The sequence below is a fragment of the Arctopsyche grandis genome, chromosome 4 (genome assembly GCF_051622035.1).
Source record: "Arctopsyche grandis isolate Sample6627 chromosome 4, ASM5162203v2, whole genome shotgun sequence".
NCBI classification, from domain to species: domain Eukaryota; kingdom Metazoa; phylum Arthropoda; class Insecta; order Trichoptera; family Hydropsychidae; genus Arctopsyche; species Arctopsyche grandis.
The window spans coordinates 19,920,729-19,945,949 of record NC_135358.1 but is presented as its reverse complement, the minus strand read 5'-3'; the positions used below and the strand labels follow the sequence as shown (position 1 = coordinate 19,945,949).

The following is a 25,221-nucleotide window of genomic DNA, read 5'->3' as shown; positions in this document are numbered from 1 at the left end:
CAGGGACGTAATTTGGGGGTGGGGGCATAGGGGGGCACTCGCCCCCCTAAATTAAGGAATAGTGTGAATTTAGAAAATATTATGAATTTAATGATTAATAAGATACTATGGATCTATGAATGCTACGTTTATTTCTTATGTATGTTACTTTTGGGTAACTAATAAAATAATCGCTGCTATGTGCTTTGAAAAAAAATTTTATTATTTCGAAGCAAGTATATTTTGGTTTTTCAGTGGTATGCCTTGGGTAAAATTCTTAGAAATTGTTCATCCTATGGAGCGAATCGTTAGAAAAGTCCCCTTTACTTTATTTTGTCTCAAAAACAGATGTGTAACGTTTATTTTTCCGAAAGTTCGTATATTTTTTGTTTTCAAGAAAGGTTTTAAATTAATATTTTACTTAATTGGTTCAATCACAAATGATTTTATTTCTCGAATTTTTATTTTATTTGCAGACGTCCATTCTCTCACAAAACAACGAATGAGATGAATTTAAACTTCATGTGTAACGAATTCGGTCCAAAAAAAGTTTTAGTTATTTAATAAAATTGCTTTCTGACCAAAACTTTATCAAATTTAGTACATAAAGAATACAAATAACATACAAATACAAGAATACAAGAATACAAATACAGTAGACGTGATCAGTGATCGATTCTGAGTTCAAATTTTCGCATGATCACAAAATTTTATCTATTGTTATTACGTACATATGTACATAGATAAAGTGAAAAGACAGTCGGTAGAAATTAAGTTAATTGATAGTTTTTTGGTGACTCAGTTAGATGGTCAATTTTTGTTGACCATGTGAAGACTTTTGGAAAAAAATTTTCGCCTGCGGCGCTTTTTTCTCTTTTTATATATATTATTTTTTCAGAAATAAGCTGATTTTTTTCATATTTTATAACTCAATAAGGTGTATGTAAAGAAAAAAGTATATCCATTTTTATTCTGATATAAGCAAGATTTTTTTAAAATTTTTCAATTTGACCAATATTTGCCTGCCCCCCCCCCCCCAAGAAAAAGCTGAAATGACGTCCTCAATTGTTTTCTACCGAAAGTAAAAGCCGCTTTTATGCCGCATTCTATAATATTTACCTAGGACAAGGGTTAAAACGAAATATACAATGTAATTTATGGATCTATTTTCCTTTTGCCATTTTTCTTGTAACTAAATTTGTTTATGCCCATTTTTGAAAATTCTATTTATTTTTTACCCTTGATTTTTAGCATGATGGATAGAAGAAAATTTTCTTATATGGGGGGGGGGGGACAAATTTTTTTAACCCTCTGTGGGCCCCCTTTGACTCCTGGCATGCACTAATTTCAGTCCCAGTCCGCCACTGACTACAACTACTACTACTACAACTACTACACTACTACTACAACCACTACTACTACTACTACTACTACTACTACACTACTACTACTACTACTACTACTGTACTACTACTAATACTACCCGCTCTTCATATGTATGCATGGTAAACGAACAAGAATAAAGATTTCGATTTTTCGACTTTCAATGTGGTGACGGCCATCGGATATTTTTTATTAAATAAATTTTAACATCAATTGTTATTTTAGGCAATTTAACCCTTTGACTGCTACAACAACGATAAATCGTTGTTTTGAAATCGGCGAAGATTGCTACGACGATCGTTGTTGACGTCATTAATTGTCGTATTTCAATACTTTCTTTGAGCCACCAGCGCATCAGTGGCACGAAACATTTTTTTTATATACGTATTTATATTTATTTTTCAACCAAGCTTTATAAATATTTATCAATTTTTTAAATAAAAGCTCTTCAATTTCGGGTTCATCATCAAAGTTAATTTCGGGTTCGTTGTCAATGTCATATAAGGAGTTATTACTTGGGAATTGATTATTGTCGATAAATTCATTTTCAGAATCAGTAGAGCTGCTGATTTGTCGAGTTCCTCGGCGAGGAGCTATTATTTCGCTTTCATCACTTTCACTGTCCGATATCATTTTGCAGAGTTAAAATAAATGGCAAAAAACAATAGAAATCCGCTTTCAATTATATAGGTCACGAGACGTCACGAATTCATGCAATCAATCAAATGCAACTGAAATGCATACAAAATGTTTATGATACATGTTGAAAAATTATTTGATTATTAGAAACTTCGCATCCTTGTGTGTCTCGCTCACACGTACACAATTAAAACCAAGAAAGAAAGAGAGAAAGACCGCTACCTGTTTCGAATATATCGCATGTTGTAAGGATACATCGATATCTAAAAATAGATTATTGAAAAGAATAAAGCGTCGGAAAAAAATCGTCAAAACTTATTTAGTGTATATATGTAGGTATCTCTTTCGCACGCACGCATGTAAAAGCAAGACAGAAAGAGAGAGCACGAGTCCACGACTGCTTCTTAAAAACGTATATAAAGTATTATAAAAATTACGAGTGTTCGGCGAAGTAAGTATGTAAAAAAAAATATTATATTTATTTTTTTTCAAAATAATTACAAATGTTAGCATTTTTCGCTTGGACATTGAAAAACCTCGTAGCAGCCAAAGGGTTAAAGGAAAATTTTAAATATTTTTGCTAACTTTATTTTACTAGTAAATATTACGTAAAAATAAAATCGTATTAATTAAAATTTTAAAAAGAATGATAAAAGTCATAAGAGTTCAGCCACGAATAGAATTGCAAAAACGAAGCTGGTCGTGAAGTAGTGTGTTAGGAGCACGAGTAGCAAATCGCAATCGGCTGTCAGTGTCGGGTGTCACTCGTCGACCGTCGCTGTGTATCATGAGTCTCGCCCGACTGTTCGTAGCGTCGGCCAGTCGCGTCGGTGAGATATTTCAAAGGGGCGGTGTTCCTACCACTACCACTACCACCACCACTGGAGATTCCTACAACCCCAAGGGGCGCAAAACACCCCTACATCCCAACTCTACTCTTATTACGCAACCCACAATTCACGCGCATAACCTATGTTTATGTCGCATATAAACATCGCATTTATAATTCCCATCATTCACACGAGTATGACGTTTTCTGACCAGCAAATTAATTGTATCATCACTTTTTATACCTCACTTAACCTCTTTATTATTTATATCAATACGTTCAAATGTGCAGGTAAATGCACTAACATCATTTTTTACTTACTTATCATCTTAAGAAGCTCCCCGCTCTTAACTATTCCGAGAATATGCATAGAATACCATTTGTTAATATAAATACCCTTCGATTGAAAACACTTCGTCTAACTGCATCATTCGGACGTTAAGCTTCTGCTTACCGTCAAGAAGGTGCCGGGTTCTATCCCTGAATGAAAATGAATTTTTCAGAGTATGCTGTTGGTCAGACCTGGATTTGTGACTCCAGGTTGATCGTTTCCTATCAGAGTTTGCCAATTTTCTCTGATTTCATTGTTGAAACGGTTCCCGGAAAAAAAAATTGGCTAAAAATCCTTCCTACCTACTATGTCACCACTATTTGAAATTTGATGGATGTACAATAAAAATTTATGTACAATTCATAGATGTCTCGTTAATTTGCGAGTTTTTTCAGTGTCTCGCAATTCAACGACTTATAATAAAAAAATGCTGCATTTGTATTTGTAATTGTCCAGGAAGGCGCATTGGGATTTTCCTGTAAGGCCTTCCTGGTATATATGTAAAATAAAAATACATCTAAACTGCTACTTCCTCGAAGTTATATACTATTTGTATTGTTAGCACTTCTCGGTGCATCATCTCTTATTCTCTATAACACATCTCGTTCACCAACAATTATTTTTATTTCTGAATTATCTGCAGCATAGGCTGACGCAGTGTCAATTTGTTTTTATATATATTATAATACCTTAATGAACATTATTAACAATTAGTGTTACATACATCTATCTTCAACCAATTTCAATCATTTACATTTACATCCAGAGAAATTTTAACAAAATAAAAAATAACATATGTACATAATCAAGTATCAGTGTAAATTTTTATCATAATTATTTCATTTTAAGACCCATTTTCATTTATAATATTCGTTATTCAAATGTAATACTAGCTAAAATATTGACTTTACATATAATATTCCACAACAATGTGTTTTTTATATATTGTATTTTTCTTGTCATTTTATGGAATTACATACAGAATTAATTAATGTACGTATTTTGTACGCCAATTATTCAATTTAATGTTTTCTAGTGGGAGGACAGAGTCTAAGATGCATGAGTACAGTACCAGCGAAATCTGGTAATGGATACATTTACGTGAACGATGCTGAATTAGACATGAGTGCAAGTGCTCTCACAGAAAGAGCAGCACAGACAATTTTCTGGACGGAACTCTTTCGTGGCGCTGCTGTTACTTTGGGCTACATATTTAAGGTAAACAAATCTATGTACGTACAATGATTATGTGAAGCAATATCTGACTATATTGATTATAACCTTTCAACTTAGGAACCTGCAACTATTAATTATCCATTCGAAAAAGGACCCTTGAGCCCCCGTTTCCGTGGTGAACATGCACTTCGTAGATATCCTAGTGGAGAAGAACGCTGCATCGCCTGCAAGTTATGCGAAGCTATTTGTCCAGCACAAGTGATACATTTTTGACCTTTTTATAATGCTGAATTTCATTAAAAACAGTTAGCTAATTTTTATCATCTACTTGTAAAGGCTATTACAATTGAAGCTGAAGAACGTTCTGATGGATCACGCAGAACAACCCGCTATGATATTGATATGACAAAATGTATTTATTGTGGATTTTGTCAGGTATATTTCACTAACAATATTTTTGCATAGTTTTTTTTTAAATTGTAAACATGCAAAAATAATTCAATAAAATTCAATTTTAGGAAGCTTGTCCCGTTGACGCCATAGTGGAGGGTCCAAATTTTGAGTTTTCTACAGAAACTCATGAAGAGCTATTATACAATAAGGAAAAATTACTATCCAATGGTGACAAATGGGAAAGTGAAATCGCTTCTAATATACATGCTGATCATTTGTATCGTTAATGTGGTTAATTTTGTTGTAACATAACTTTCTTAGTAGAATGTAAGTATGGTCGTTTAAATAAATTCTCTTAAATTATTTAGTAATTGTTTCACTAATTTTGTATATAAAATAACAATGTTTCCTGTTAAATTTTTAATTTTTAGTTGATGTAAATAAAATGTCTTATATTATGGTTTGCAACATTTATTTACTTTTACACACATCACAAATGTGTATATTCAGTGACTTCGTTAGGAAGTGTTGAAATTATTTGGTGAATGTTTTACAAAAGCATTGAAAACTTGTTCGTCTTAGCTGACATGACAATTACAATATAATTAGATAGTAGGGATATTTGTAGTAAATTTTCTTTTTAAATGGATTTCATATAAGCCAGCAGTTTGGCTTAGTGATAGCGTATATATTTAGCATCACTGAGGTCATAGGTTCGTGTCCTCGCCACTGCTGGTTAGATTTGGGGGTTTTGTGACTCCAAATCGATCGTTTCTCTATCAGAGTTTGCCAATTTTATCTGATCATTGCTGAAACGGTTCCTGAAAATTGGTATTAAAAAATCTAATCCTGTTGTCACAAAAATCTGCCTGTGTATAATTTGTATTAATTATACACAGTAATCTGAAATCCATAGATGTCACTATGATTATTATTTCTGATTAATTGTTATATTCTATATATTCTGATTCTATATGTATGTATTACTGTATTTCTGATTTCTGATTGTTTATGTATTTCATTAACGTACACCCGTCGCATTGGAGCAAATCTGTAATGGCGAGTGTGTATTGATTGTGACAATAAAATAAAATAAAAAAAAATATAAGGTTGCATGACAAATGTACGTTAAATTTTACCTTGAATTAGGAAGACGTACCAAAATCCAATGAGTTTGAATAAGATAAAACTCAAAAGAAATATATAGTACATATATTTATTTGATACAATTTCGCCATAGTGACTACAGATTAGCTCCAAGTCGTCACTATGGCTAAATATATGCATGACCACTCTGTATAAATCATTCAAATAGCAGTAATACAAAAAATTCTAATTTGTCATTAAAAATACGTATGTACATATGTATTACTGCAGCTTAAAAATTTATTTACCAGACTAAAATTTGGTTTGAAATCCTTTTAAATAATAATTTAGTTTTTCGTTTATTTTGGCTGATAAAAAAATATACTTCTACACATAGATATTTATACTAAACTTATGTAGATATAACTCGGTGTTTGTTTTCATATTTATTGAATCAGTATTTAATTTTACAAAAAAGAACAAACATTTCAATTTAAAAAGCTCAAATTATTGTCATGGATCGTCACCGGTCAACTTTTTTTACGGCATGACACACAGCGTTTTGAATCTGAATGCGTAATTTTAATTTTTTACGTAAATCTAATTGTTTGACAAAAGGCAGTAGAGTTTGAAAAAAATTGTAGTCTTCGTCGTCTACTTCGAGCTCTACTGTTTTTTTCTGATTTTCAATCGAAGCGATTTCGTTCTTAACGTCATCAAATATCCTCTGTTCAATTTTTATCAAATCTATGTCTATTTTTTTTCCACCATTATGTTTTATATTTGAAACGTTTCATGTGAAATTAGAAGCCTGTAACAAAATAAAAATTTAATTACAATAATATTTCAACGAATTTAAATAAAAACAAACGTCAACCGTGCAACAACTGAGTCGTCGACAATAGTGAACAGGGTGACAACATTTGCTTTTGCCAGCTGAAGAAATAAAGTTTAATTTTTTTTAAATCATAGATATATAATGAATATAGATGCGCATTCACTCACCAAAAAGTTACCATGAAAACAGTTCAAAAGTCACAAAAAACTGGATTGGCTCTAATAGTCGTTGGTTGACGCTTTTTGCAGAATTCTCTTTCCCCGCATTTTCAACCCTCCGAGCGTCTCAAATTCCTCCCGCTGTATTTCAGTTTTTAGGTCGAAAAATGTATATAGAAGGATTTAACTATATATTCTATATCGATGTTAAAAATAAATGTGAAATGTCCGAGTTATAAATATAGAAAAATATGTTAGATTGACAATTTTTATAATACAGCTTTTTGGTTGTTATTTTTGGGTTTCGAGCACGTTATCTTTTAGAAAATGCTATTTAGCGAGTTAACTGTACTCTGGTTGTTTTGAACATAGCTCTCTTGTGTTAAAAATCTCACAGGAGGAATATGCTAAGAACGGAACTGTTGTCCAGCTGCTTCATAAAAAAGAGAGAACTTCTTGACACGGTAAAACGCTGAAAAATGGAATATTTTGGCCACGTTATTCGTAGCCCCAAGTATCGCCTTCTAGGCAATAATAGAAGGAAAAGAAAAAGGCGAACGGTGGCTTGGGAGAAAGAGACTCTCTTGGTTCCCGAACATCAAGTCATGGATAAAACTCTGAATCGAAAAAATTTATCGGCTTGTCCATGATATTTTTTCTTACTTTTGCATTTAGCATGTTTTAGGAGGATAGGATAGAATTTATGACAGAGATTTTGTTTCGATACTGATATACATAAAGATGTAAATAGTGATTATCGATAAAACGAAGTACTTAAGTCTCGCTTTACTGCGTCTGAGAGCACACCGTGCATTGAAACACATAGTCTATTATCAATTAGTAGTAAAAAAGAGCACCATCGAAGGCACAAAAGTTACAAGATATATCATAGGTAGTATGTAGTTGATCGGTCAGATTTAATAGTAAATACTGTTACGTAGGGGTGTGTTCAGGATCCAAATGAAAGGCCAAAGTCGCTTCACAGCATTTATTCAACGATTCAAGAGGTCCACACGTAACCACCGTTCATTCCAGAATAATCTGATGTACCGTGTTAACCTCCTTATAAAGGACAAGTTGCACAGCACATCTTCCCCGATTCATCAATGTGTCTGTAAGGCAGGGAAGGTATGTTGACCGTATACCGTCCTAACGAAACACATGTTGTGTAGTTTGTAAAAGGATCGTTTATTTTTGTTCGATTGTTACAATGGTTATTGTATGTAGGAAGAGGTTGAGCTTCGGAGAAATGAGATAGAAGCGAGCCAACACCAGAGGTTCACTCTGGTGTTGGGAGCTGATGCGTCGCTTTATATACGTTCTGGCTTGACACGTGCCGGGTGCAGATGCTTTGTCTTCGTTTCCAGGACACGTGTCTTGGGACACGTGTTGACCTATTTTCGAGGCACGTGCTTAATAGCTATGGGGTCAGCGCCAGGACGTCGTTCGTTTGAGAATGCGGGCATGTGCCACGCGTAAATGACTTTTCAGACATGTGTCGCGGTTGCCTGATGACATCACTGTTGGGTTTCGTTCGTTTTACGATCGAGCGAAGAACTCTTTCTTCTGGAATGGTCGAAGGGGACGTTGCCCTTGAGTTATGCATATTTGTACAGGATCGATGATGAGATCACTAGTTTTTATTCGTAATAGCACAACTTGTGCTAGATTCCTACATGTCTATTGTTTAGGCATGTAAGATCGCCAATTTAGTAGTCGGCGGTCAACTCGAGAGCACCCCCGAAATCGGTTTTGTGAGATAGCTAGTGGTAAGCTTGGGCGGGGCTGGTTTCCTCAAGGTGCCTTCCTTCGTCGTCGGTGGTCTGGTCTCTGCTGATGTCGGCTGCTCTGCTATGTCCCTTTCTCCTTCGTAATGTGCGTGGGATGCGTGATGTGGAAAAAGGGAGGAAATTGTATAATAATGAAAACAGTTTGTAATTCTGTTTGTATGGTGACTGTATTTTATATATATATATATATATATATATATATATATATATATATATATATATATATATATATATATATATATATATATATATATATATATATATTATGGAGGATGAACGAATGAGACGACTGGCATGTTAATGCACGTGTTTATTATATGACAGCTGAAGACAGAGTGAGTAGCAGCTCTCCGAACCCAGCCGGGTTGGTCCCCACTCGCAGGAAGGCAACCAAACTCGACCATGTCGTATAAGCGAGCCGCCACATCACTCCCCCCCCAGCATCAGCGATACCAAAATTACAAAGAAACAAATTTTACAAAAGAAAAAAATTATTGTTACACAAAGAGAAAAAAATATTACGTGGGGAGAAAAAAATTGTTGACGTGGGTCATCCGCTGTGTACCTAGGTGTACCGCCCTGAATGGTCGGTAGATTCGAGGGCGGTGACGTCGCGAGCAGGACGGTGGGTGGTCCGATGGTCGCGCCGATGAGATGCGATGCTGCGGCGGCGCCGCTCTTCCGAGGCTGATGTCGGTTGGTGGGGCGGCGGGGGCGGCAGGGGCATCGATGTGGTTGATGATACTCCGAGCTGGACTGTGAGTCGTTGTGGCTCGTGGAGGTGTTGTAGCGCTACCGCCCGTCTCGGCGTGACGACGCTCGTGGGGACGGACGGGGCCTTGATGATGATGATGATGATGATGGTGCTGAGGTGGTGTGTGATGAATCTTGTGGTGCTGGATGACCGTTCTATGTGTAGTGGATCGCGCATGACTCCACATCCAGCTGTCAAGATCGTCGTCTCATTCGCTCCCCCATTTTTTAAAAGCACCTGTCGTCGACGTTGTGGCTGGACGTCGGTAGGTAGGTAGGTAGGTAGGTAGGTAGCCGTGTCTGCTCGTTTATTGTCACCCGCGGGCCGCGACGCGCTGTGTTGATGGCGATGGGGGCGCGGCGGGTAGCTTCCCCCGCCTGGCTCGGCGAGGCAGGGATGAGCGGCATGTTGAAATTGATCGAGGCTGCGTGGCTCGATGTCGGGGGTCACCAGTATGGAGGATGGACGAATGAGACGACTGGCATGTTAATGCACGTGTTTATTATATGACAGCTGAAGACAGAGTGAGTAGCAGCTCTCCGAACCCAGCCGGGTTGGTCCCCACTCGCAGGAAGGCAACCAAACTCGACCATGTCGTATAAGCGAGCCGCCACAATATATATATATATATATATATATATATATATATATATATATATATATATATATATATATATATATACATATATATATATATATATATATATATACAGAGATCAAGCAGGGGTGACAGGGGGGGGAGTAAACAAAGTAACCACGCGTGCCTTTTGAGGTTAGCCACGCGTAGCTCAGTTGTCTGCCTTCTGGACGAAGACAGACCAGGCTTCCTCTGGTGCACACCGGACGGATACTGGAGCTGGTCTCCAAGTATCGTCACAACCCTCACCAGCGTCTAGCTGGTGATTTCGGTGGCGAGGTGGGCCCCGTAAACACCGGGGTGTTTACGCGCCAAACCGTAGTCGAGAACTGTCAATTTGTGTTGGCTGTCAGGGTAGCCAGCACAAAAATATATCGGCCAAATCGTGGGTCGTAAGGCCACGAAAGCCGATCATCAGACAGATCGTTTATTTTCGTTCAATTTGGTACAATGGTTATTGTATGTACGAAGAGGTTTCTTCGGAGAAGTGATCCGTATGAACTCCAGAGGCTCACTCTGCCGGTGGAGGCTGCTGCGTTGTTTTATAAACGTTTTGGGTTGAAGTGTGTCGTGTGCACATCTTTTGTTCTTGGTACTCGCGCTGACATAGTTATGCTGCGAGCGTGGTTTTATGGGTTCATACGCCTGGACGTAGTTCGTGGTTTTTATGGGTTCAGTGTGTTCTTCCTTTGTTTCCAAGACACGTGTATAGAAACACGTGTCGACCTTTTTACGAGACGAGCGTGTGCCATGCGTTAATGACTTTCCTGGATATGTGTCGCAGTGACCTGATGAGATCATTTAAGTTGTACTATATGCCTACGGGCACTTAAAGGTCTACCCTGGCGAGTTAATTTTTAAGTTTTTACGCACACACTCACCCAGGTCTGTGAAAACTTCAGCGAATCCTTTTGTGGCGGCTCGCTTATACGACATGGCCGAGTTCGGTTGCCTTCCTGCGAGTGGGAACCAACTCGGCTGGGTTCGGAGAGCTACTACTCACTCTGTCTTCAGCTGTCATATAATAAACACGTGCATTAACATGCCAGTCGTCTCATTCGTTCATCCCCCATACTGGTGACCCCCGACATCGAGCCACGCAGCCTCGATCAATTTCAACATGCCGCTCATCCCTGCCTCGCCGAGCCAGGCGGGGAAGCTACCCGCCGCGCCCCCATCGCCATCAACACAGCACGCCGCGGCCCGCGGGTGACAATAAACGAGCAGACACGGCTACCTACCTACCTACCTACCTACCGACGTCCAGCCACAACGTCGATGACAGGTGCTTAAAAAAATGGGGGAGCGAATGAGACGACGATCTTGACAGCTGGATGTGGAGTCATGCGCGATCCAGTACACATAGAACGGTCATCCAGCACCACATCACACACCACCTCAGCACCATCATCATCATCAAGGCCCCGTCCGTCCCCACGAGCGTCGTCACGCCGAGACGGGCGGTAGCGCTACAACACCTCCACGAGCCACAACGACTCACAGTCCAGCTCGGAGTATCATCAACCACATCGATGCCCCTGCCGCCCCCGCCGCCCCACCAACCGACATCAGCCTCGGAAGAGCGGCGCCGCCGCAGCATCGCATCGGCGCGACTATCGGACCAGCCACCGTCCTGCTCGCGACGTCACCGCCCTCGAATCTACCGACCATTCAGGGTGGTACACCTACACAGCGGATGACCCACGTCAACAATTTTTTTCTCCCCACTCAATAATTTTTTTCTCTTTCTTTGTGTAACAATAATTTTTTTTTCTATTGTAAAATTTGTTTCTTTGTAATTTTGGTATCGCTGATGCTGGGTTCGGAGAGCTACTACTCACTCTGTCTTCAGCTGTCATATAATAAACACGTGCATTAACATGCCAGTCGTCTCATTCGTTCATCCTCCATACTTTGTTCAGGCACTTACTGAGCCCCATTACCTTAATCCGGGGCATCTATTGTTCACCCACGAATGCACGAAGGCAGTGGATACTCTATCTCTCATGCTCTCACGTTAGAATACATGGTTCGGTGATTACTGGTCACAAATTACTCGTCACAAAGTCACTAAAATCTCTATAACGGAACATCTGGCAGCCGAAAAGTCCACCATACTAACGATAACTAACATAGTAACGAGAACTTGAGTGCCAAATATTGTGTATTCGCGATTTTCATGGCAAAAATTGTCTTTGTGACCACCCCAATGTGACGAATAGTCCAATTACCGAATACATAAGACAACATCGATTGGCTTAGGTAGTGGTCGTATTTGGCAGTGTTAAGTGCAGTGTGCGTTGGCGGGCGGGCGGACGGGCGGGCGGGCGGACGGGCCACCGGCGCGGGGCGTGTCGTCGTCGTCGGTATAGTAGAAATTGACTATTCGGCGGGTTCGTGCTTTGCCGTTCGCCGATCGCCGATCGCTGTTCGTCGTTCGTCGTTCGCCGTTCAGTTGCCGCTCGTTGGTCGGCCGTAGAGTGTCGCTCAGTGTCGGTGTCATCGTCGACTAGTTTCGGCGCGTCAACTCCCGTCTCTGAACTGTGACGTTTGGCTCGGGACTCGGAACTCGACACCGGTGGTTCGCCGCCACCCACACCCACACCCACTCTTCAACCCTCTCATCGTCATGCAGGCCATCAAGTGTGTCGTCGTCGGAGACGGGTAAATCAACATCTTATACTTCTACTTCTACTTTTACGCGTACACGTATCTGTCTCTCGTTGCCCCGCCCCCCCCCCCACACCACTACCAACACTAGTGCCAGCTTGTTCGCCCCCTCGATACGGAGAGGGGCGCAGGCCCACGTCTGCTTGCGATCGGTAGCGCAGCGACCGCTTATCGCCCCCATCCCCGCCCCCGCACCCGCCCCCGCCCGACATTCGTCATCCACCGATGCACGCGGACGCGACGTACCACACCACTCCATACGCATACGCATACACGACTCATAACCCTGACATTACGGCTGCTTGCATATGTATGTGCTCTATGAGCGTGATTGACATTTACCTTTGCATGTGTGCGCAACACCCGTCGCCTAATAACGTGCTCTGCAATATTCATCCCCCTTGCACCTCACACCTCACACCTCACACCCAACCCCTCACTTGAAACTATAGAACGAGCGCACAAGTTGCGGAAAATGTCAACAATCATTTCAGTCGCTCGATTCCACTTATACGAAATATATCTTCAGTCATGTGCATAAGAAACCGTGTCCCGCACCGAACTGTTTGTGTCCTGAATTTTGTTTTGACTCTTAGTAGGTTATTGTATTAAAAAAAAAAAAACAAATATATGTGGACAGAATATACTTTTAATGAGTACGTCCAATTTTAGGCAAAAGTTCAGACCCGGTCAGTGGCAAGATCCAAAAAAAATTGCGCCACGCCAATTTTTGATGTTTTTCACTCGTTTGTGTGTTCAACAAGAGAGCTTTGTAAATTCAAATGATAGTGAATTGCATACGCAAAATGTTGTGAATATATGGAAATGGAAACTCAAACGCCAAATACGCACTCGGATCTGCACTTTTGCCAGAAACTGTGTTCCACACCGAACTGTTTGTGTTCTGCATTTTGTTTTGACCCATAGAAGGTTATTGTATTAAAAAAAAAAAAAAAACCAAATGTATGTGAACAAAACATACTTCTGATGAGTCGTAGTATGTGCAATTTCTAATTGATCGAATATGTGCTTTTGAAAAGCAATTTATAGCTGATTCAATGACGATAAAATGTATTTTAATCATTATATATATATAGAGCGTGATAATATTAAATATTTGAATTGTATTCATTATTACTTTTTATTTTGCTCCGTTTTTAACGAATTGTACTCAATTTTGAGTGGGGGTTACTTTGTACCCTATATCGCTTTTCGGTGTGATTTTTGAGGTGTCAGTACTCGAGGGTTAAAATTTGAACGAAATTAATTATCCCAAGAAAAATTTTGCAATTGATATACAAGTGTGCTTCTATTCAGCTCAGGTTTCACTATTGACTGATAAATATTTATGAATTCCTTTAGGTCGTTTGATAAAAATAATATAAGCTCGATCAAATAGTATATTGTTACTTTTTACTGTAAAATAGCCACCAATGATTAGATTTATATATTTCCAGTACTCGTTCTACTAGTATCGGTATTCAACATATTCCAATGTAACCTAATCTAATCCAATTCATGATACTAATATTATCATAATTATTTTTACAAATTGATACATCATTTAGTATGGAATTTATAAAGTTTCATATGATTCCTTAAATATATAAAATATATCCTTAAACACGTAGTATTCTCGAGCATTATTATGGGTTAGTATGAAATTTTGACGTTAACGTCATTACTGTTAACCACTTCAAACAATCGTAAAGGAAAATATATACTAATGTCAGCTTTATCACAAATGACGCTCATTCGTCATCGCTTATCATTTTATATCAACACTTTAAAGGTTACTTATAGTAATTTGAAATTTGTTCTAGAAAAACCACTAACAGTACATAATTTACCTGGTCTTTCGTTGATTGTATTTGATTTTTGTAGTTATCAATAACAAAACCTTTTTTTTTTTACTAATAGTAAACTAGTCTCTACCTATCAGTACAGTGACACATTCGAGGTCATCATTTGACTGATGAACTGATAATTTAGCATTTCTATGGTAGCAATGTGTTACGCCTCGCATTGCAGTCAAGGTGTAATAAAATATGTGCATTATTTCATTGAATAATTTTTCATTAAATACATGTTACTGTTACACATGTAATTAAGAGTGTCTTAACTTTTAGTACCAATGTATTTTTAAATAAGAGCAATTATAGCATGTGGTTTAGCCATAAATGTTTGTATATAAACCTTATACAGAATTGGGTCAAATTACACCATTGCTAATCTATCAATGAATATCTTAAACCAAATATATATATATATATATATACATATGTAATTTTTACAAACCGAATTATCTATAAATTTATACCTGGTTTTGACACTGTATTGTACAATGTGTTTTTGAAATTTAACTGAATGTTATATTGCATATTGAATTCTTTAGAGATAACTATGTACATAAATTCAAGTATCCTACTCTATAAAGGAAATTCATAATATGGAAAGCTAAAATTGTAAATGGTTTATAATTCTCATTAATTAATTAATTTATACATATATAGCAAATATAATGTTATGATATATCGGTGAATGACCTTTTTATATTCAAAAGTTACATGCATAAGTGTAAATATTCTAATTGAACATTGTTAGTAGTCCTTAGAGACTTTGTATTTTATTAGCAATTTAACGACCGGACACACCCCTCAGTATATGTAATAGTAAATTCAAAAGATCCAAATATAGGGGTCCGTCTAAAGCAATAACTCCTCTCAAATAATAACGTTACGTATGAGTATATTGATTTTTTTGTCAGTTTGTTTACCCGGGACCTTGGACTCAACACAGGGGATGAGCAACAGGCTGTTTTGTTCCGTTCAAAAGTATTTCTGTAACCCATTTATTGTCGGTATCGATTCGTATTGGTGCCGCTGTGTATTTGCACCTGTAAACAATGTTGATGAGATATTTCTGTGATTCGATCGATAGTCCAATCTGAGTTTAGTAGTAATTATGGTCGATCGTGCGCGCAACATCCTCAGTTGCAGTAATTCATGCACCAATTGTCGATGCAATTACAGCCATTCGCCGATCGCTGTTTAAGCAGCCAGACTATTGCACTTCTTCGTCTCTTACTCTCAGCACGACACTCCGTCGATTCAAGTTATCTTCCATCAATGTAATCCATAAATGGTCTTATGTATTCCCACAGAGAACTTGTTTGAATTTGAAGAGAAATCTTTCGATGTGTAACTTAATACAATATATGATTAATTTGGCAGTACTGAGCTATTTTGTAAAGAATAGATGCCAGTCTTTTAGACACATTTATATGTTGTGGGAGAAAATACGCTTTGTGGTATATATTTTTCCTAATACATATCTCTGCGGAATGTTAAATTCATCACCACCACTTCCAGTTTACCAATTTAGTTAATCATTGAGCCAAAGTAAGCTGCAATGTATTTTCTTTTTGTGGGACAGCGAAATCATTATGTACATAATATTTACATATATTTTTGATTAATTGTTGTTGCAATAGAATCTATGCTAGATCATTATCCGAGAAAAACTTTTGGTTGTGTGTAATTAAATGGCAACTATTTAAATAATCATTAACTTTACAAACAATAGTCAAGCAGTCATTGACCGGTTATATAACATACTGATCATCTATTTACCGAGTAAATAAAATGAAGTTACAGACCAGATAAAAACAGGTCTAATTAAATTTTTCAGATTTAATTGCTTAGATATTGAGTAAGTTACATATCCACATTTACTCGTTTGAAACGGTTCCGCGATAAATTACTCACGGAATTTATACTCAACGGCGTTACGCGCACGAAATTCACTGACAAATCACTCACGCGACAACTGGCTCACGGCCATTACACTCATGTGAAAAATCGCTCACTTGTCATTTCGTTCACGAAATTATTAAAATAGCGTACAAAAATGTTATTTTTTTTACACAATAATTATTCCAAAACTCAATTAAACATATCGCGACTAATCAAGTGTGTTAATTTAATTATTAAAAGCAAGCTTGATTGATAATCTATTTTTTTTAGTATCTCTATGACATTCAGTATCTACATACATATACAAAATTAAAAAAAAATGGTTGAAAATAATACTGAAGTTTTATAACGATTTGCTTTATCAACGGATATGTATGTATTATATATGTATATATGTATTTTGCTTCAAATTTGCATTTTACTGACAATTGATGATATAATTAATTCATTAAAAATGCGTATTGCTCACAACTTGTTAATGAACTGTTTAATAGTTAACTGTGATTTCGAGTAATAATGACACGTGTAAGTCAAAATGCTCTCAACTCGACTCTGATTGTTCGGTCTTGCCACTAATTTGTATGAATAATCAATCGAGACGAACCGAACGTTCAAACGAAACTTTAGCAAGGTGAAATTAAATTTTCACGGGAAAGTGAACCCGTTCATGACCCTCACTCTAAACTACGTGTACGTTTTAGCTATACGTAACCGAATTATTCCCCGTCGTCGGTGCTTTTATGAGGGGTCAAATTGAAAATCGATGATTCCCTCTCGCATGCACACACAAGCACAGTGTGCTCTCCAAGGATGGGACATAAATTCGGAATTTAAAATTTACCTTGTACCGTTCCTCTGAACAGTCAATCAATTATACACAAATAAAGTAAACATACGTCGGTCGTGGTGGATTGGTGGCTCATGAAACAGTTGATAGATGAAAATATCATCTTACTCCCGTTAATTTGCGCTGTGAATCAAATATTGGTTTGTCGTCAACTGCCTACAGCCCCATTTAGAAAAAAGAGAAGTATGTAAGGAGTATGAACAATTCATTTTCTTTATTTGAAATACATCGCATTGATTTTGATTTTTAAATGCTTTTTATTATTACAAAAATATGTTCACAATACATCTTATATATGTATATTTTAATAGCTACTGATCTATTGATCATTTTATATTTTAAAATTTTAATTTAATTTTGTGAGTTATGTTAATTTACAGCATAATAGAAAAAAATACCTCAAAAACCTATTTGCGTATACTGTAAAGTCGACGATCTAAAGCAGAAAATACATCGAATGAAATTTTATCATTCAAAGATGAAAGGCTCTTATCGATTCTTCAAGTTTTTTTTTATTTATATAATTTTTTTGGGTTTATTTTTTTTTTAATTTACTTAAGACAATTTTTTTCATAATGTTAAATATACGTAAAAATATCAATTTTTCACATTTTTTGGGAAATTGTAATTAATATTGGATGGTTGCATAAGTTCGTTCCCCGATTTTCATAAATGGTGGTGAACGTTTAGTCGGTGATTTTTTTTTGCCATGTCTTATATTTTATGAGATGATAGTATCGTATGTATATCAGTTTAGATAAGTCGATTTATGTGCGAGAAAAATTTGTATTATGTAGTAATTTATATACATATGTGTATATATATTTTATTTTTTCGATATTTCATTATCAATTTTATTATAATGAAATATCGATATTTCATTATAAACATTTGACCTAGGTCAAAAATTGATTGCATAATTTTAAAATATACAAATTTCTCCAAGGGTAAACTTTTAGATGGGTTCTTAAAATTGGCGAAATTGGGAATTATGTATATAAGGGATAATATTTTTGGCACGGCTGTAAAATAAATTACACGACAAATGTCAAAACGACATTTAATATCAAATCAACATCTATAAAAAAAACTTTATTTTTTATTTTATTTGTTTATTGTATAAAACGTTCCAGGGTATTACTACTGATTTAAACCATCAATGGTTTGATAAGGTCATTGATTAAGAGCTCCTTCTGGTTTAAATGTTGGTCTGTATTCACTTGATTATATTACTATACATTTGTACTTCCGTGCGTAACATGATTCAAATCGACTAGTGCTATTTATTGCCTTTGATTATATCAACGTTCCTCAAATTACGCCCGTGATTCAAAAATACAATATTGTACTATTAAATATAAAAATAACCGAGAGTTTCTGTGCGGGAGATATTTTTTTTTCATATCCACCGAAATTACGCGCTTCAATTTATTTTCTTCGAGTTCTCGTTCTTGTAAAACTAACAAAAGGCTCGTTCGTAAAAGAGCAGCGTTCTTTCTACGTGTACGAATTTATTTTTTTTTCGCGAATAGGCACCGTTCGTGGGCGTTTGGGAGTTATTTTCGTGTATAAGGCCGACGGTAAATATTATTGGCGAATGGGCCGACGTTCTCGTTCATATCGGTCGTTTCATGTTGATGAGCTTTTTAATTCGAAATACGTCAATTTGTATACAAACTTTCGTCAATGTCGGTTTCGATCTGTCTACTGATCTTTGCGATAAATAGAATCAACGATTTTTTTCGCTGAAGTGTGAAAAAATCACTACGAACGACTGGAGTGTAGTGTTTTTAATATAAAATTTAGCAATTTTAAGAATTTTTTTTAGAAAAAAAGTGATTGCTTTTAAAAGCAATAAGAATTACGATAGTAATATTGGTCATCGCTATGTTTATACATATGTATATCGACGTTTCTAGTCTTGAATATACATACAATTAATTTGTTTTCGTCCTTGATGCCTTATTTGTCTTTCTTGTACTGGGATGATGTGAATCTGACATTTGTCAGTTTTTTTCTGGATGTTCTTGTTTTAGGGTGCTTCAATGATTGACATTTTAGTTGGACCCTCGTCATTCTCTTTTGAGGTCACTTTTCTGTCTGCCGGATTGTATCTGATGTTTTTGCGGTGATTTATTTTCGTGTAATGTACAGAATAATATAATCATCACTAAAAGCACCTATAAACCGTTGAAATGTGTGTAATAAAGAGTTATTCTCCGGGTAGATCCAAAATAGATACACCTTACTAGATTGGCCGTTCGTTTAGATGTGATCACAACATTTGACGATGTACCTACATACACACATTATGCACGAATTTGTGAATTTTTAAAAATCTAGGTGATCAATTCATTATTAATGGAGCCCAAAATGTACATACATACATATTAGGGTGGCTTTTAGCGTATACAAACAGTAGGGATACACCTCCTAATCGAAGAAATGGTTATTTTAGAAAGGTTATTTCAATAAAGATGAAAATTGGAAATGTGATTTAAAATTATATTAATATAAATATGTACATATGCAGGGGCGGCTCATGACTTTAAAAACAGGTGGGGTACGAGGAGGCTACAGCACCCCCTGCATTTTTTTTTCTTCATAAAATTGAACTTAATATATTTGTGCAAGGAAGACGACTTTTTTTAGCAAATTATCAACTTCGTTCATTATGTGTTCTGAAAAAGCAAAAATGTGATTAATAAAATAAATTAATGATAAAATTAACATATTGTGTTTGACTATTTAAGCATCTTGCAAAATATATTTGAAATGTCGAAAAATGTTAACGGCATTGTGTATTTTTCAAATCGTATAGAGATTATATATTTTTTCTCTACTTCAACTGACAGTCTACGCTACACACAGTGTCAGAGAAGCACGTAAACTGAAGCTGGCGACCACAGGACCACGGCAGATAAGCGACTGCCCCGAACTGGTTCTGCGCACTGACACCAACAATATACAAAATTTGTTTTCTTATTTTCGGCTGTCAGTAAATACATATGTAACATATGTATTTACTGACAGCCGTCTGTCTATTCGTCCTAAAGGTCTAGTTCCACTTTCGGCGACAGTGACCCGTGACTACTTTGAATGCACAATTTTTTTACACTGCCATTTTTCAATGTAGACCACTATTTCTCACACATTTTGTATTTAATTTTTAAATTAAAGAACTATTTTTCATTCTGAAAATTCTTTATCCGCCGACCTTCAGCGGTCCATGCTAATTTAAATAACATACATTTATTTATTTAACAATACTTAGGAAAGGTGGCATAACCGCTGAACCCAAATATGCGGTTGCGTGTTGCCAAAAGTGGAACTAAACGATCCAAAATCGATCATTATGGTAAATTTGGGCAACATTCATATTTAGCGAGAAGCTGATATTACAATTCTGTAATTGTTATTATGGCAATTTGTCGTCCATGCGTTTGTTGGTTTCTTATCAACAATTTTTATAAACGAGCTTCATCAAAGAACCGCCGACATCTCGCGTAAGTGTCATCGATTTATTGACCCATTGTGGCCGATTGTACTATCATTTATACGACTGAAGATTCTCACCTACTCATTGAACCCGCCGACACGTCAAATGCATCGACACAGCGTGCGCAATGCACTCTTCGTCATCTGCAAGTCAGGGGTTCGACGTCCCTCCTCACTCGAAGAGATAATAATGCAGCATGTGTGCACTTCTCGCTAAACCGGATGGGAGGTCGTGCGAGATTCTCGCGCTCTACGTGATTTATAATCTCGACAGGCATCCTCAACCTTTTTTGACGTGAATACCTCTTCGATTAAATCTCGACTCGACCCAGATCACCAGACGACCTTCACTTGCATAATATTGGAATTGTTACGGACTAATAGCGCCAATGATGTCATGCGAATTCGCCAGTGTCAGTGTGACGTGTTGTTCGCGTTTCAACCATGTGTATTCATTTCTAAACGTCATCCATCGGCTAAACCAACTTTATAACATTGGATGGCGGATTGTTAAAAAATATATTGCAAACTTATATATGTATGTACATATACAAAAAAAGTCATCAACTGCTGTCATGTTGAACTGTTAAAGGGTCAATTTGAGGGACGAGTGTTCTAACCGTGACGTAATTGAGAAGTCGTCTGCCCTACCAATTATCTAAAGTTGAAATACGTACATACATAGTTGATTTAGTATGTATGGTCTTTTGGGTCTCATGTGTAATATCTTTCAATGTTACAAATACAAATGAATGGACCGATTCACACGGAAGCTGTCGCAAGAGCGGATATATATATTCACCCTCACTTGTCCGTACCAAACGAATGGATCCGTATTTGTACTTGTGTTTACGAGCATGTACATGTTCTTTCTCTGCTATGTGGTAGGGTTAGAATTTCTAGTTTACCGGTAAATTATGAGCAGTAGAGATCTTACGAAAACTCAATAGTTTTCGTTTACCTTCGGCGAAGGGCAGAAAGAGTAATGACTGTTTCGTAAGTTTTCTATCGGAATCTGTCGCGATGACGGGTAGACGATTTGTTGCATTGGCAATCGTATCGTAAATTGAGTCCGATTATATGGTAATTGAGTCGTTGGATTCAAGTGACTAAACGTCGTGATTTTTGACAAACGAATAAAACTTTTGGGATGTTCAATGCCGTGCTGTCAAACAAATGTAAAAGTTCCCACGTATGCTTCGTAATTCCACATGCATTTATTTGTATGTGCATATGTGTAAAATAGAATAAGAAATCTACCACAATATATTGCTTGACTTGTGTTTCAGTACTTAAATTACTAAATTGATATATTAAACGTCACTTGAAAAGAATTGCTTTTAAATGTTTCATTGCGGTTTTCGACTCACGATAACATTTTGCGGTTCTGAATAGCGCTTCGTCCGATTATATGAATTAAAATTTTCGCTAATAGAACGGTATTTCCCAATTGTATCACATTTTTTTTAAGTGTTCGTTGATTGTTCGGATATTTGGTTATTGGTGTAAATAAATTGCGTATATAACCATGTTATGTCCTAGAGCGAGGAACACCTACGTAAGACGAGACGGTCACGGCATAGGAATTTATGTGAAGATGTTTCTCGACGAACATCTTGCACGATGTTGTTTCATTAATAAAAATGAGAAAGAGGAGATGAAGAAAAAAGTAAATAAAAGGAAGAAATCACATTCAAACGAACGGATATGATGTTGTAGCGCTCTCCTACCAATATGGTATTTTGTTTCCTCTCTTCTTGCTGTGTACTTTTTCCTTATGCGGAATATTCAGTGATTGCTTACCTAATAATCTGCAGTACGATCTTCTATTCTCTTATATTACAGTCACGTATCCATAATATGTTCGTAAAATAGTCAAAATAGAGAACCTAGTGGGGACTCTGTGGCTTCTTCCTGCTCCCTCCACGTCACCGTGACGATTCACTCAAATGATTTATTTTACAAATATGTACATTTTACGTCCCCAAGTTGGTTGAATATTTTAGCCGTTATATTTGAAAGTGGCATCCAATTTTCAGTCACACTATTTTGTTTGACTTAATTCATAAATTGTTATCATTTATTAATTCGATCCAGAATCTCGGAAAAGCAGAATAAACGTATTACAGGCCAACAGTATTTTTTAAAGGGAACAATTGAAACGTCCATCTTATAAGAAAAATGTGCATTAAAAAAAAAAATTGTAGATTAAAAAAACTTTCTGTACATTACGAAAAAATTGTGTGCATTTCTAAATGACGGATACAGATTGCAATAGAAACTTTAAAAAGCGGATGAAATGTGTATTAAAAAGACAGATGAACTGTATCGGTAAACACTTTTGACAGTTGTCAACTGTCAATTCTATAAATTGGCATACTCTGATTCGAAACGATCGATCACAAAATATACAAATCTGATAATAAATTATTTTTAATCAAGGCCAAACTAGGGCTCGAACTCGGGACCTCTCGGTGGTTAGCATTACCGCAACCACCAAGCTATACTACTGGCTATAAAAAGCTTATATGCATTAGAGTGGAAATTGTGCTCAATTTTGGCAACAAAAGTCATAGCCAAACTAATAATAAGATTTTATGGAATTCTTATCCCTTATTAGGCACTAAAAACTTTACCGTTATTCAAACTCTCCGTTTGAAAATATGTACTTAAATATGTAGTATGCGAATGAGCTAAAACATGTTAAAATGTGACACCGATGCTATTTACAGTACTTGCCATTAACAACCAACCGTTTCTGTTTGGAATTTAACAGATTACTCAATATACACCTTTTGTTTTACCTCGTTTAAACACGAGTCGAGCCTTACACATTTTGTCCATGATAAAAACATCACTAATGTACAGTTAATGGTTTTAAAACCCTAGGTCTTATTTTATGCATGATTATACATAGATGTGTGTTGCTCATGTTAGTTTTTTTATTGATGCTTTAATGTTTCGACGAAACAAAAAGTAGAGTTACCTTATAAGGAAGAATGTGTCGAGTCAGTGTCGCCTACTACTCACCCATGCAGTTTTTAAACGTCGACAAGCACGTGCTGCGAAAATTCGCTCGGGGGATTCTATATCGTCGGACCATGCTATTATGGTCCTTATTTGTTCGATGTTTAAATAAGGACCCGCGTTCGCTCGCGCATATCCTTGGGAAACAGGATGCGCCTCGTCGACTGACGTATGTATGCTCCCCATCGTGCGAATGTTTGAGAACCGCCGTTTGTTAAGCCGTCCAGAACTCATACGATGAAGGATTAGAATTCCCAAGGATCAGACAAGGACACATCGAAGGACATTTCGTATTCTAGACGCGCATCCCTTAGAAACATTTTCAATTTTTTTCTTCTTTTGAAGAAAGTACATTTCTTTTAAACATATTCTTAGACAGCTGGATTAGGAATTGAGAACTTTGTCATTGCAAAAGTTTATCATACCGAAGTTTTGCAAATACCTTCACTTATACCGGGATGACACGATACGAGAAACCCAGACCTTGTAGCTCGGACGTTACCCGTAACGTTGCAACAGGTGATCCGACATCCCCTAACCTTAACTCATCCGAGCTACTCGGTCTGGGTTAGGGTGAAAACACACAGCAAGGAACTTGGTACGTGGGACGTCGACAAGTTCTCCTATATTTCTTCAAATATGGGATACACCGTTATCGATCACTGTCAAGCAAAGATACATACAAGCATACAATTTTACCGAAAACACTCCAGGGGGTAATTTTGGGACGGCGTGCCATGAATCTCGCACGTTTAAAACTATCTCAAAAAAACTATTTGTTACGTTCATCGCTGTGAGTTTTCGCCGTTAAGGTCTATCATACTAGCACGGCACGTACCGGTACAGGTACTTTACAATATTTAATAAGAAGAGGTTAGTAAAAATACTGGTCACCTGAATACTGCTTTATTCTGCTTTTCCGAGATTCCGGACATATCGAATTGAAAGAATTGATAGTAATTTGTGAAACAGAAAGTGTTTTTGGAAGTGAAAATTGGACTTCCGCCATTTTCAAATATAATGAGTCATATGTAGCTACATCGACATTCAGAATTCTAACGATTTTCTATGTATTATTCTAACGATTTTCGATAAACTGTGAGTAATGTAATGCAAAACTTGAATTTTAAACATTTGAGTAACAAACATATAGAGATCGACGCGTGGGTGAATTTTGTTGTGACGAGCCATAGGGTGTCGACCGGGTGTGCAGTGTTCATATATAGAAAATCGCTATCCTGACCCATCCGGTGCAGGCAATTATGTCACTAAATAAAATAAAATAAACCAATTAATTATGTCAGCTGCACGTGCATATGTAGATAGTGAGAAACGCAAGGGTGTTTATCAATGTCTAATTTTTTTTTCAAACTATGTATGTATGTATGTACATACAAACATGTCTAATAAAAACAGATGCATTTGTGACTG

The 25,221-nt window shown here is 36.8% G+C and overlaps 2 protein-coding genes and 1 long non-coding RNA gene across 4 annotated transcripts in view; 2 read left to right on the top strand and 1 right to left on the bottom strand.

Moving 5' to 3' along the window:
* The first annotated feature begins 2,724 nt into the window (after positions 1-2,724).
* Positions 2,725-6,105, top strand: ND-23 (NADH dehydrogenase (ubiquinone) 23 kDa subunit). 2 transcript variants are annotated; one of them, XM_077429456.1, is made up of 5 exons: positions 2,725-2,831; positions 4,198-4,379; positions 4,455-4,595; positions 4,674-4,772; positions 4,856-6,105. In XM_077429456.1, exons 1-5 carry the CDS (start codon positions 2,789-2,791, stop codon positions 5,015-5,017), a joined length of 627 nt encoding a protein of 208 aa, XP_077285582.1. In that variant the 5' UTR covers positions 2,725-2,788; the 3' UTR covers positions 5,018-6,105. The 2 variants fall into 2 exon arrangements, with proteins under 2 accessions (XP_077285582.1, XP_077285583.1); XM_077429457.1 differs by having other exon boundaries at positions 2,749-3,259; positions 3,677-4,379; positions 4,856-5,811.
* Positions 6,106-7,785: 1,680 nt separating this feature from the next.
* Positions 7,786-12,943, bottom strand: LOC143910857 (uncharacterized). The gene is made up of 3 exons (XR_013260502.1): positions 11,907-12,943; positions 10,414-10,901; positions 7,786-8,575 (listed from the first exon to the last, which is right to left on the bottom strand). It is a non-coding gene; the product is annotated as an uncharacterized LOC143910857 (long non-coding RNA).
* The window catches only part of LOC143910856 (ras-related protein Rac1), a 34,235-nt gene continuing 21,287 nt past the window's right edge, over positions 12,274-25,221 (top strand). Inside the window, exon 1 of the mRNA XM_077429459.1 lies at positions 12,274-12,657. Within this exon, the coding sequence (XP_077285585.1) occupies positions 12,623-12,657 (35 nt within the window). The 5' untranslated portion in view covers positions 12,274-12,622. The remainder of the gene's footprint in view (positions 12,658-25,221) is intronic.